This window comes from Nerophis lumbriciformis, linkage group LG01, assembly GCF_033978685.3.
Source record: "Nerophis lumbriciformis linkage group LG01, RoL_Nlum_v2.1, whole genome shotgun sequence".
Classification (NCBI taxonomy): domain Eukaryota; kingdom Metazoa; phylum Chordata; class Actinopteri; order Syngnathiformes; family Syngnathidae; genus Nerophis; species Nerophis lumbriciformis.
Genome location: NC_084548.2, coordinates 62,601,707 through 62,615,000, shown reverse-complemented (window position 1 = coordinate 62,615,000; position 13,294 = coordinate 62,601,707). Strand labels below are relative to the sequence as shown.

The 13,294-nt window shown below is 36.0% G+C and overlaps 1 protein-coding gene across 1 annotated transcript in view; it reads left to right on the top strand.

Moving 5' to 3' along the window:
• The window catches only part of LOC133570790 (protein bicaudal D homolog 2), a 108,732-nt gene that overhangs the window by 69,542 nt on the left and 25,896 nt on the right, over nt 1-13,294 (top strand). Inside the window, exon 3 of the mRNA XM_061923508.1 lies at nt 12,103-12,255. Within this exon, the coding sequence (XP_061779492.1) occupies nt 12,103-12,255 (153 nt within the window). The remainder of the gene's footprint in view (nt 1-12,102; nt 12,256-13,294) is intronic.

The following is a 13,294-nucleotide window of genomic DNA, read 5'->3' as shown; positions in this document are numbered from 1 at the left end:
TTGTGCTGAAAACATAGTTTTGTGTACTTGTGCAATGACAATAAAGTCCTAACCTATCTATCGCAATGTATTTGGTGAAAAAAGTCGTCTTTGAAATTTGATTCTTTGGATCAGTTCACAATCGTGATAAGAAATGTGTTCCGGGTGTTGTTGGTTTTTTTCTCCACCACCATTCTTTTTAATTTGCAGGCCATTATCATTATTTGACATTCAAGCATTTTGCTTTTAGTGTTCAAGTAGCAAAACAAGATGGCTGCAAATGCTGAATTTAAAATTGCGTGCCTGACTTTGGCGTGAAAAGGTCAGTCGGGTCGTCGAATGAGTCATCTTTTGTTCCCACTTCTCAACATCTAAGGTAAAGCCAATGTAACAGGAGTCCTCACAGGCTTTGGGGGTGTCCAAGTATTAGTTCTGGTGCAACTGGAGCCCAGACAGTCCTCTCCTGTCTAGTGGGAGCCTGAGGGCTGACGGAGAACAGGGCAATAAGAATTGAACATTTGAGCTGGAGATGAAAAACCTTATTTCACCTTTTTATGAGTATTATTATTACTGCAGGAGCACAAATGGTTGACGGTGATCAACATTTGGATTTCAACTTGCTGTAGAAGTACTTTCAACTACTGTACAAACTTCTGCTAAATCTACTTCACTTATAAACAATATTATGTTTGTATCCCTTAAAGGGGAACTGCACTGTTTTTGGAATGTTGCCTGTCATTCACAATTGTTTTATGTATTATAAATCATAAAATACAGCAAGTATGAGGTGGCTAACAATGCAGCTAATAGGAGTACGCTATTGCACCCAAAAAAAAAAAAAACACCCAAAAAGTGCCAGCAATACTCAATTTACATGACCTGACCTGATTTTTAACAAGTATTAGTGATAATTGTTATTACAAGCGCTAACACAGAGGAACTACTCTGCTATTTTGACATATTGAGCTGCTGCATCGCTTCTGAGTTGGTGAAAGTGAATTCTAGATGATAAATCATGCCTCTCACCTGGATAGTAGAAGGTTGTGGACATAATCTGACAAGTTGGCCAACTTTGACATCCAATTTAGGCCAGAAAGACACGAAAAATGGTGAATTGTTGATGTAAAGGGGAATATATAAACATCCCATCAGTCTTTATCCCATTGACAGCAGACATTGTACAGTAAGTGATTGTTTAATTATGTTTGTATAAGTTGTTTAGCTCTTAGCAATACTGCTTCATGATGCTTAGTGTTTGACTAAAGCTGCATCTGTTTAGCACACAGCTTCTAAAACTTGTAGATCATCTTCCTTATATTCAGGCTCAAAAATAGAAGTTTTTGGATCATAATTTGTCCCAAAGTAGTTTTTGTTGTCTCTCATTAAGTCTGCCATGTTTAGTAGTCTTGTTGAAGGAAAAGTAAACGTTGTGATGCGTCTGTGAAATTAATACTTAAAATGATGAAAATATGTAAATATGACATGTTATTATGAATGTTACTACATTACATAGACACTTACATCATGATGGAAATAAAGTAAATGTTAAAGTGCCAATGATTGTCACACACAACCATCACCCTTGATCACCCCCTGGGAGGTGAGGGGAGCAGCAAGGGCGGACACTCTAACCACTAGGCCACTGAGTAGTAAATATGTAAACATTACATGTTATTATGAATGTTACTAGATACTACATGTATACTTATAGTATGATGAAAATATGTAAATATTACTTGTTATTATGAATGTTACTAAATTACATATATACTTACAGCATGATGAAAATATGTAAATATAACAAGTTATTATGAATGTTACTACATTACATATATACTTACAGTATGATGAAAATCTGTAAATAATACATATTATGAATGTTACTACATTACATAGCAGTGGTGGCCGCGCCCGGGAATCATTTTTGGTGATTTAACCCCCAATTCCAACCTTTGATGCTGAGTGCCAAGCAGGGAGGTAATGGGTCCCATTTTTATAGTCTTTGATATGACTCGGCCGGGGTTTGAACTCACAACCTACCGATCTCAGGGCGGACACTCTAACCACTAGGCCACTGAGTAGTAAATATGTAAATATTACATGTTATTATGAATGTTACTACATTACATATATACTTACAGTATGATGAAAACATGTAAATATTACATGTTATTATGAATGTTACTAGATACTACATATATACTTATAGTATGATGAAAATGTGTAAATATTATTTGTTATTATGAATGTTACTACATTACATATATACTTACATCATGATGAAAATATGTAAATATGACAAGTTATTATGAATGTTACTACATTACATATATACTTACAGTATGATGAAAATCTGAAAATACATATTATGAATGTTACTACATTACATATATACATACGTACAGTATGATGAAAATATGTAAAAAGGACAAGTTATTATGAATCTTACTACATTACATATATACTTACAGTATGATGGAAATCTGTAAATAATACATATTATTATGAATGTTACTTTATTACATATATACTTACAGTATGATGAAAATATGTAAATTTGACATGTTATTATGAATGTTACTACATTATATATGTACTTACAGTATGATGAAAATATGTAAATATTACATGTTATTATGAATGTTTCTACATTACATATTTACTTACAGTATGATGAAAATATGTAAATATGACATGTTATTATGAATGTTATTACATTACATATATACTTACAGTGTGATGAAAATATGTAAATATTACATGTTATTATGAATGTTACTACATTACATATATACTTACAGCATGATGAAAATATGTAAATATGACATGTTATTATGAATGTTACTAGATACTACATATATACTTAGTGTTGTAAATAAAACCATGATGGAGGTTTTTGGATGTTTATTTAGAGCACTTTATAAGCGAAATAGAGCGACTTTTGCTAGCGTTTATTTACGACTTAGAATGCATAAAAAATAGAAAAACATCTGTTCCTGTCTTAAGGATGGTGAATGATAAACACCATTCCAAAAATAGAATGCAGTTCCCCTTCAAGGCTCAGACAGAACCCCACAAATAATCCTGCCACATTTCCCATCAACCCCAAAAGTCACGTCTTGTGTCAGCTTTCAGCCAGAAAACCAAAGTGTCAGTTTTTGATGTGAGCCCGAGGCCTGGTTGACAAAAGGATGTTTGTGTGCTGCGTCAACAGATCCTAATCAATCACGTGGAAACATTTTAATAGACTCACACGTGCACTTTACCCGTGGACACTTGTGTAGGCGTCTGCCCTTTTGTCCAAATGACCTACAAACACTGTTAAGTGCATAAAGGAATATGTCTTTATGAAAGTGTGTCTAGACACACTTTCTTACAATAACAATGTAGCTTATAAAGAAAGCATTGTAGGATATTGATTTGATGATTTTTAGAGTGATTTTTAGGCAAAATAATGGAATCGCATTGTTAGCCGCCTTGTGCAAGCAGTTTTTCACTCTTTAGAAGGCACAGAAAGTTCTTGACTCACGGAAAGATTGTGGATGGTGGTCTAAGTTCCTCAAAAAGTGCAGTTTTGCTTCGACAAAAGACGAACGAGAAGGTCTGTAATCCGCTCTGGCTTTAATCCCGACACTTAGAAACTGTACGAGCAGCCGAGCTGTTGAACGTTGAAGTGTTGCTGCCAGCCGCTTAAACACACGCCGAAATAACGCCCGGCTTTGGGCGGATTGAAGCAATTATTGGAGCCCTTCTGAGCGGAGATGTTGGCAGACATCTGCAGCACTTTGTGGCCCAGCTGCTCTGCCATGCATACTTGAACATCTCTTACCTCGTGGCTACTATCAAACGCTGTTGCCGTGGTGACCACGTGTGTGTGAGCAGCTGGCAGGAGGTCGCCACACCTCGCTATCTCCTCACCCCTACACTCACTTCAATGGCCTTCTGTCAGGCCGTGTGGCCCCGCCCACTTTGTGACACAGGCTGTGGAGTCAAGGTTCAAAGGTCACAACCTTGACATGCAACATATTCAGACGACATCTGACGATGCCAAAAGCAACCATCTTCGCCGCAAAATCTTTATCTTCAATTTCACTTTTTTCTTGTTTGTCAGCGTTGTTGTTTGTAAATAAACGTTTTTAGTGGTAAGTGATTAGTGATTTGTATTCACTAATATTTACCAGTCTTTGTCTTTTATTCCCAATCCTTATGTGAGACAAGAACACATCTGTTTTTATTTTTTCATGCATGCTAAATCGTAAATAAACACTAACAAGAGTCAGCTAACCATGCTGACAATGGGAGTTGCTCTATTTTGCCTGCACAACAATTTAAAAAACATCCATAAACCTCCCTCAAGGTTTTATATCCACATTGTAAGTATATATGTAGTATCTAGTAACATTCATAATAACATGTAATATTTACATATTTTCATCATACTGTAAGTATACTGTATATGTGATGTAATAACATTCATAATAATATGTAATATTTACATATTTCCATCATGCTGTAAGTATATATGTAGTATCTAGTAACATTCATAATAACATTTAATATTTACATATTTTCATCATACTGTAAGTGTATATGTAATGTAGTAACATTCATAATATGTAATATTATTTCCATCATGCTGTAAGTATATACATATGTAATGTAGTAACATTCATAATAACATGTAATATTTACACATTTTCATCATGCTGTAAGTATATATGTAATGTATTAACATTCATAATAACATGTAATATTTACATATTTTCATCATACTATAAGTATATATGTAATGTAGTAACATTCATAATAACATGTAATATTTACATATGTTCATCATACTGTAAGTATATATGTAATGTAGTAACATTCATAATATGTAATATTTACTTATTTCCATCATGCTGTAAGTATATATGTAGTATCTAGTATCATTCATAATAACATTTAATATTTACATATTTTCATCATACTGTAAGTATATATGTAATGTAGTAACATTCATAATATGTAATATTTACTTATTTCCATCATGCTGTAAGTATATATGTAATGTAGTGACATTCATAATAACATTTAATATTTACATAGTCATCATACTATAAGTATATATGTAATGTAGTAACATTCATAATAACATGTAATATTTACATATTGTCATCATACTGTAAGTATATATGTAATGTAGTAACATTCATAATAACATGTAATATTTACATATTTTCATCATACTGTAAGTATATATGTAATGTAGTAACATTCATCATATGTAAATTACATATGATGAATGTTACTACATTACATATATACTTACAGCATGATGGAAATAAGTAAATATTACATAATGTAATATTTACTTATTTCCATCATGCTGTAAGTATATATGTAATGTAGTAACATTCATCATATGTAATATTTACTTATTTCCATCATGCTGTAAGTATATATGGAATGTAGTAACATTCATAATAACATGTAATATTTACATATTTTCATCATACTGTAAGTATATATGTAATGTAGTAACATTCATCATATGTAATATTTACTTATTTCCATCATGCTGTAAGTATATATGTAATGTAGTAACATTCATCATATGTAATATTTACTTATTTCCATCATGCTGTAAGTATATATGGAATGTAGTAACATTCATAATAACATGTAATATTTACACATTTTCATCATGCTGTAAGTATATATGTAATGTAGTAACATTCATAATAACATCTAATGTTTACATATTTTCATCATACTATAAGTATATATGTAATGTAGTAACATTCATAATAACATGTACTATTTTGTATTCTCATCATACTGTAAGTATATATATAATGTAGTAACATTCATAATAACATGTAATATTTACATATTATGATCATACTGGGGCGGCATGGCGTAGTGGGTAGAGCAACCGTGCCAGAAACCTGAGGGTTGCAGGTTCGCTCCCCGCCTCTTACCATTCAAAAATCGCTGCCGTTGTGTCCTTGGGCGGGACACTTCACCCTTTGCCCCCGGTGCCACTCACACCGGTGAATGGAATGATGAATGATAGGTGGTGGTCGGAGGGGCCGTTGGCGCAAATTGCAGCCACGCTCCCGTCAGTCTACCCCAGGGCAGCTGTGGCTATGAAAGTAGCTTACCACCACCAGGTGTGAATGAATGATGGGTTCTACATGTAAAGCGACTTTGGGTACTTAGAAAAGCGCTATATAAATCCCAGGTATTATTATTATTATTATACTCTAAGTATATATGTAGTATCTGGTAACATTCATAATAACATGTAATATTTACATATTTTGATCATACTCTTAAGTATATATGTAGTATCTGGTAACATTCATAATATGTAATATGTACATATTTTGATCATTTTAAGTATTCATTTCACAGACTCATCACAACGCTCACTTCCCTTTCAACAACAACAAGACTACTAATCATGGCAAACTTGATAAAAGACAACAAAGACTACTTTGGGACAAACGATGATCCAGCAACTTTTATTTTTGATCCTGAATATAAGGAAGATGATCTACAAGTTTTAGATGTCAAACACTAAGCATCATGGAGCAGTATTGCTCAGTGCTAAACAAGATGTACAAACATAATAAAACAACCACTTACTGTACGATGTCTGCTCTAACTGGGACATAGACTGACGGGATGTTTATATCTTCCCCTTTACATCAACAATTCATCATAATTCTCACAAATGGTTAATGGTCTGTCTCGCCATCTCCGGGTCTAAGTTGGATGTCAAAGTTGACCAACTTGTGGGTTTACGTCCACAACCTTCTACTATCCAGGTGAGAGACATGATCTAGAATTAACTTTCATCAACTCAGAGGCGATGCAGCAGCTCAATATGTCAGTATAGCATAAGCTAGTTAGCTCTGCTAAAAGTAGTCCCTCTGTGTTAGCCCTTATAATAATAATATCGCTAATACTTGTTAATATTCAGATCACGACATGTACTGTAAATGGAGTTATGTTGGCGCTTTTTGGATGTTTATTATTGGGTTTTTGGGCGTAGTAGAGTGTAGCTGACTTTTGCTAGAGTTTATTTACAACATAGAATGCATAAAAAAGTGCAGTTCCCCTTTAAGACATACCGTATTTTTCGGACTATAAGTCGCAGTTTTTTTCATAGTTTGGCCGGGCTCCAGTGCGACTTATATATGTTTTTTTCCTTCTTTATTATGCATTTTCGGCAGGTGCGACTTATACTCCGGTGCGACTAATACTCCGAAAAATACGGTATTGTTGATCAACTGAGTGAGGTTGTCAGAACTTTTTGTAACGTAGACAAAAGGTAGCAAAGAGATTAGTTGGCTAATAATGCTGTGCTGTTAGTCTGTCTGCCACACACACACACACACACACACACACACACACACACACACAGGCGATGACATCACCGTCTGTGTCACCTGACCACACCTGTTGGTTTTGAGCAGCTCAAAGTGACGTCTTGGCTTCTGGCCGAGATGACAAATGTTTGGGCTCCTTCATGTTGAAATAGGGGGGGGGGGCACAGTGTGATGCTGTGTGACCCCAGGAACAGGCTTTATCAGTATCATGCTTCATTATTCCCGACTTCCTTCATTGGATTCATAACATAAATCTGCACAAATGGTTTAATTCATTTTGTTTTGCACAAACCCCGTTTCCATATGAGTTGGGAAATTGTGTTAGATGTAAATATAAACGAAATACAATGATTTGCAAATCATTTTCAACCCATATTCAGTTGAATATGCTACAAAGACAACATATTTGATGTTCAAACTGATAACCATTTTTTGTTTTTTGCAAATAATCATTAACTTTAGAATTTGATGCCAGCAACACGTGACAAAGAAGTTGGGAAAGGTGGCAATAAATACTGATAAAGTTGAGGAATGCTCATCAAACACTTATTTGGAACATCCCACAGGTGAACAGGCAAATTGGGAACAGGTGGGTGCCATGATTGGGTATAAAAGTAGATTCCATGAAATGCTCAGTCATTCACAAACAAGGATGGGGCGAGGGTCACCACTTTGTCAACAAATGCGTGAGTAAATTGTTGAACAATTTAAGAAAAACCTTTCTCAACCAACCATTGCAAGGAATTTAGGGATTTCACCATCTACGGTCCGTAATATCATCAAAGGGTTCAGAGAATCTGGAGAAATCACTGCACGTAAGCAACTAAGCCCGTGACCTTCGATCCCTCAGGCTGTACTGCATCAACAAGCGACATCAATGTGTAAAGGATATCACCACATGGGCTCAGGAACACTTCAGAAACCCACTGTCAGTAACTACAGTTGGTTGCTACATCTCTAAGTGCAAGTTAAAACTCTCCCATGCAAGGTGAAAACCGTTTATCAACAACACCCAGAAACGCCGTCTGCTTCGCTGGGCCTGAGCTCATCTAAGATGGACTGATACAAAGTGGAAAAGTGTTTTGTGGTCTGACGAGTCCACATTTCAAATTGTTTTTGGAAACTGTGGACGTCGTGTCCTCCGGACCAAAGAGGAAAAGAACCATCCGGATTGTTATAGGCGCAAAGTTGAAAATCCAGCATCTGTGATTGTATGGGGGTGTATTAGTGCCCAAGACATGGGTAACTTACACATCTGTGAAGGCGCCATTAATGCTGAAAGGTACATACAGGTTTTGGAGCAACAAAAGTTGCCATCCAAGCAACGTTACCATGGACGCCCCTGCTTATTTCAGCAAGACAATGCCAAGCCACATGTTACATCACGTGGCTTCATAGTAAAAGAGTGCGGGTACTAGACTGGCCTGCCTGTAGTCCAGACCTGTCTCCCATTGAAAATGTGTGGCGCATTATGAAGCCTAAAATACCACAACGGAGACCCCCGGACTGTTGAACAACTTAAGCTGTACATCAAGCAAGAATGGGAAAGAATTCCACCTGAGAAGCTTAAAAAATGTGTCTCCTCAGTTCCCAAACGATTACTGAGTGTTGTTAAAAGGAAAGGCCATGTAACACAGTGGTGAACATGCCCTTTCCCAACTACTTTGGCACGTGTTGCGGCCATGAAATTCTAAGTTAATTATTATTTGCAAAAAGTGAGTTTGAACATCAAATATCTTGTCTTTGTAGTACATTTAACTGAATATGGGTTGAAAAGTATTTGCAAATCATTGTATTCAGTTTATATTTACATCCAACACAATTTCCCAACTCATATGGAAACGGGGTTTGTAGGTTAAAACGTTTGATTTGAATTGATTATTGACTTCATTTAATTGTATTTGTCGGTATCAAATGCTTTAGGTCGGTCAAAAAAAGGTGTATAGTTTAATACACCCCCATACCATCACAGATGCTGGCTTTTCAACTTTGCACCTATAACAATCCGGATGGTTCTTTTCCTCTTTGGTCCGGAGTACACGACGTCCACAGTTTCCAAAAACAATTTGAAATGTGGACTCGTCAGACCACAGAACACTTTTCCACTTTGCACCAGTCCATCTTAGATGAGCTCGGGCCCAGCGAAGCCGGCGGCGTTTCTGGGTGTTGTTGATAAATAGCTTTGGCTTTGCATAGTAGAGTTTTATCTTGCACTAACAGATGTAGCGACCAACTGTAGTTACTGACAGTGGTTTTCTGAAGTGTTCCTGAGCCCATGTGGTGATATCCTTTAAACACTGATGTCTCCTTTTGATGCAGTGCCGCCTGAGGGATCCAAGGTCACGGGCATTCAATGTTACGTGCAGTGATTTCTCCAGATTCCCTGAACCTTTTGATGATATTACGGACCGTAGATCCCAAAATAGATCGTTGAGAAATGTTGTTCTTAAACTGTTGGACAATTTGCTCACGCGTTTGTTGACAAAGTGGTGACCTTCGCCCCATCCTTGTTTGTGAATGACTGAGCATTTCATGGATGCTGCTTTTATACCCAATCATGACACCCACCTGTTCCCAATCAGCCTGTTCACCTGTGGGATGGTCCAAATAAGTGTTTGATGAGCATTCCTCAACATTTTCAGTCTTTTTTGCCACTTGTACTAGCTTTTTTGAAACATGTTGCAGGCATCAAATTCCAAATTAGCTAATATTTGCAAAAAATAACTACGTTTTCCAGTTTGAACGTTAAAGTATCTTGTCTTTGGAGTCTATTCAATTGAATATAAGTTGAAAAGGATTTGCAAATCATTGTATTCTGTTTTTATTTACCATTTACACAACGTGCCAAATTCACAGGTTTTGGGTTTATAGACACTTTATAGACAAATAATACTATTTATAGTCGTGGTGGAGGGTGGTGCCAAATGTTTTCTTCTTTAACAACAAAAGGAAATACTTGAGAAGACTAATGGATCCAACACAGTTGGTGTTTGTTTACAAGGTGGTTCTTGAAGTTCCTTTTAGATTCAGGCTTACGAGTGGGGGTGGGGATGTTGTTCTTGTCTCCTGCTTTTTCATAATTAATGCAGGATTCTCTGCCATCTAGAAAGACAACAAGCTGCATGTATTTCCCTCCTCTTTTACTCCATCATTTTCCATTCAATTGATTAACATTCTGTTCAGGGTCCGCTAGATCAGGGGTGTCCACAGTGCGGCCCCTCGGGCCATTTGTGGCCCACAGATGATTTTTGAATGGCCCACAGCACATTCTAAAAATAATATTTTTTAAAAGTGGAATAAAATTAAAAATACGTGAGATGTAACGAGAAAAAGTAGCAATGTTGACTCTAATAACACAAACCTGCCATGCAGGTGTTTTTTTTTAAATTTTATTTAAAACTGTCATTGCTCAAAAAAATAATAAAAAATAGAGATCTAGAGATTTAAGTGTTCGAAGTAAAAATACTATATTTTGATGTATGAGTGGGACCCTTTTGGATCCCCACAAACATAATAAAACAACCACTTACTGTACAATGTCTGCTCTCACTGGGATAAAGACTGATGGGATGTTTATATATATTCCCCTTTACATCAACAATTCATCATCATCCTCAGAAAAGGGTAAAAAAAAAAAAAAGGTCTTTCTGGCCATCTCCGGGTCTAAGTTGGATGTCAAAGTTGACCAACTTGTGGGTGTACGTCCACAACCTTCTACTATCCAGGTGAAAGACTGACTCAATATGTCAATATAGCAGCATAGTTCGCTCTGCTTAAATAGTTCCTCTGCGTTAGCGCTTATAATAACGATACGACTAATACTTGCTAATATTCAGGTGACCTTTTTTTTAAACTTCTTGTTCGAAAAATAATAATGAATCAAATTCAATATTATGAATTATTGACCTATTTAAGGCTCCGATTACTTCACATCAAATATTCCACTGTGAAAAATGTTTTGGGGAAAATGTTGCACATTTTGTGATTTTTCAATAAAAACAAGGTTTTTTTGGGGAGAAAAAAAAACTTTCTGGCAACGGATAAATCTGAATTTGATCTATAGATATTTAAGTGTTGAAAGTTTAAAAAATATATATTAATATATGACTTATTTTCAACACTTTAATGACTGAGACCCTTTTGGGTCCCTGGGACCTTTAGTGTGATTGTTTTCTAAACTTGTCATTGCTCAAAAAATAATAATGAATCCAAATCAATGTTGTTATGAATTATTGACTTATTTAAGGCTCCGATTACTTCACATCAAATATTCCACTGTGAAATTTTTTGGGGGGAAAATGTTGCACATTTTGTGACTTTTCAATAAAAACAAGGTTTTTGGGGGGAGAAAAAAAAACTTTCTGGCAATGGATAGATCTGAAGTTGATCTATACATATATTTAAGTGTTGAAAGTTAAAAATATATATTAATATATGACTTATTTTCAACACTTTAATGACTGAAACCCTTTTGGGTCCCTGGGACCTTTAGTGTGATTGTTTTCTAAACTTGGCATTGCTCAAAAAATAATAATGAATACAAATCAATGTTGTTATGAATTATTGACTTATTTAAGGCTCCGATTACTTCACATCAAATATTACACTTTTGTTTGATGACTGAGACCCTTTTGGGTCCCTGGGACCTTTAACGTTCACCAAAACTGAGGGGAGCCCTAATGAAAAATATCATATGGGGGTTTGCCAAGGTCCTCACTGACAAGGTTGTCCTCGTCCTCCGCAGGGCAACCAGATGCTGGAGCTCCAGAGGAACCAGCTGCGTGACGACATCAAGGAGTACAAGTTCCGGGAGGCTCGTCTGCTGCAGGACTACACGGAGCTGGAGGAGGAGAACATCTCGCTGCAGAAGCAAGTCTCCGGGCTGAAACAGAGCCAGGTGAGGAGGCCTTGGTGTTCATAATCACATAAAAACTCGAAGGAACAGGAGAGATGCACAACTGGACAAAGAATAAAAACTATTGTAAACTACACTATTTTGCATGCACCCACTACATTTTAGAAGGAAAAAATATTTGTCCATATATTAGTCGCATTGGACTATAAGTGGCAGATATATACGTTGTGAAATGAGTTATTTACACAGAAATATTCTGTAAATGTTTATTTACATGAATTGTTTCCAAACAGTGTCTGTAACAGGGCAGTAAAACGGCTGATCAAACAAAACAGAAGTCATTGTCATGGACCCTCTCCAATCAGCTAAACAGACTCAATAACTCCTCGGTGACGTTTTGGTGAATTTACTTGTGAAAATGAAACAATACAAAAAGAATGCCGTTGTGAGTTAATAATACTAACACAGACACTCGTAAACGTGTTAGCATATTAGCTAAGACAGACATCACACATGTTTAAGTAAGTAAGAATTTTTTGGTTATATCGTAAAACTTACAAACGTTGCTTGGAGTGGAGCATGAGGAGGTTGAGGTGGGCGGGGTTGAGGGGGGAATCTACTTTTATACCCAATCATGGCACCCACCTGTTCCCAAATTGCCTGTTCACCTGTGGGATGTTCCAAATAAGTGTTTGATGAGCATTCCTCAACTTTATCAGTATTTATTGCCACCTTTCCCAACTTCTTTGTCACGTGTTGATGGCATCAAATTCTAAAGTTAATGATTATTTGCACACAAAAAAAAAGTTTATCAATTTGTACATCAAATATGTTGTCTTTGTAGCATATTCAACTGAATATGGGTTGCAAATCATTGTATTCCGTTTATATTTACATCTAACACAATTTCCCAACTCATATGGAAACGGGGTTCGTAAGTCAAGAAGGTGAGGCGGCGGCTGACACATTCTCATACACTCTGTAACACCCAGGAAGAAATGATAAATGTCTCAGCTATAATCTACGCAAAGGAGCCCAGAATGGTTTTTATTTAAATGTTGACAATATTTCAGGAGGAAAT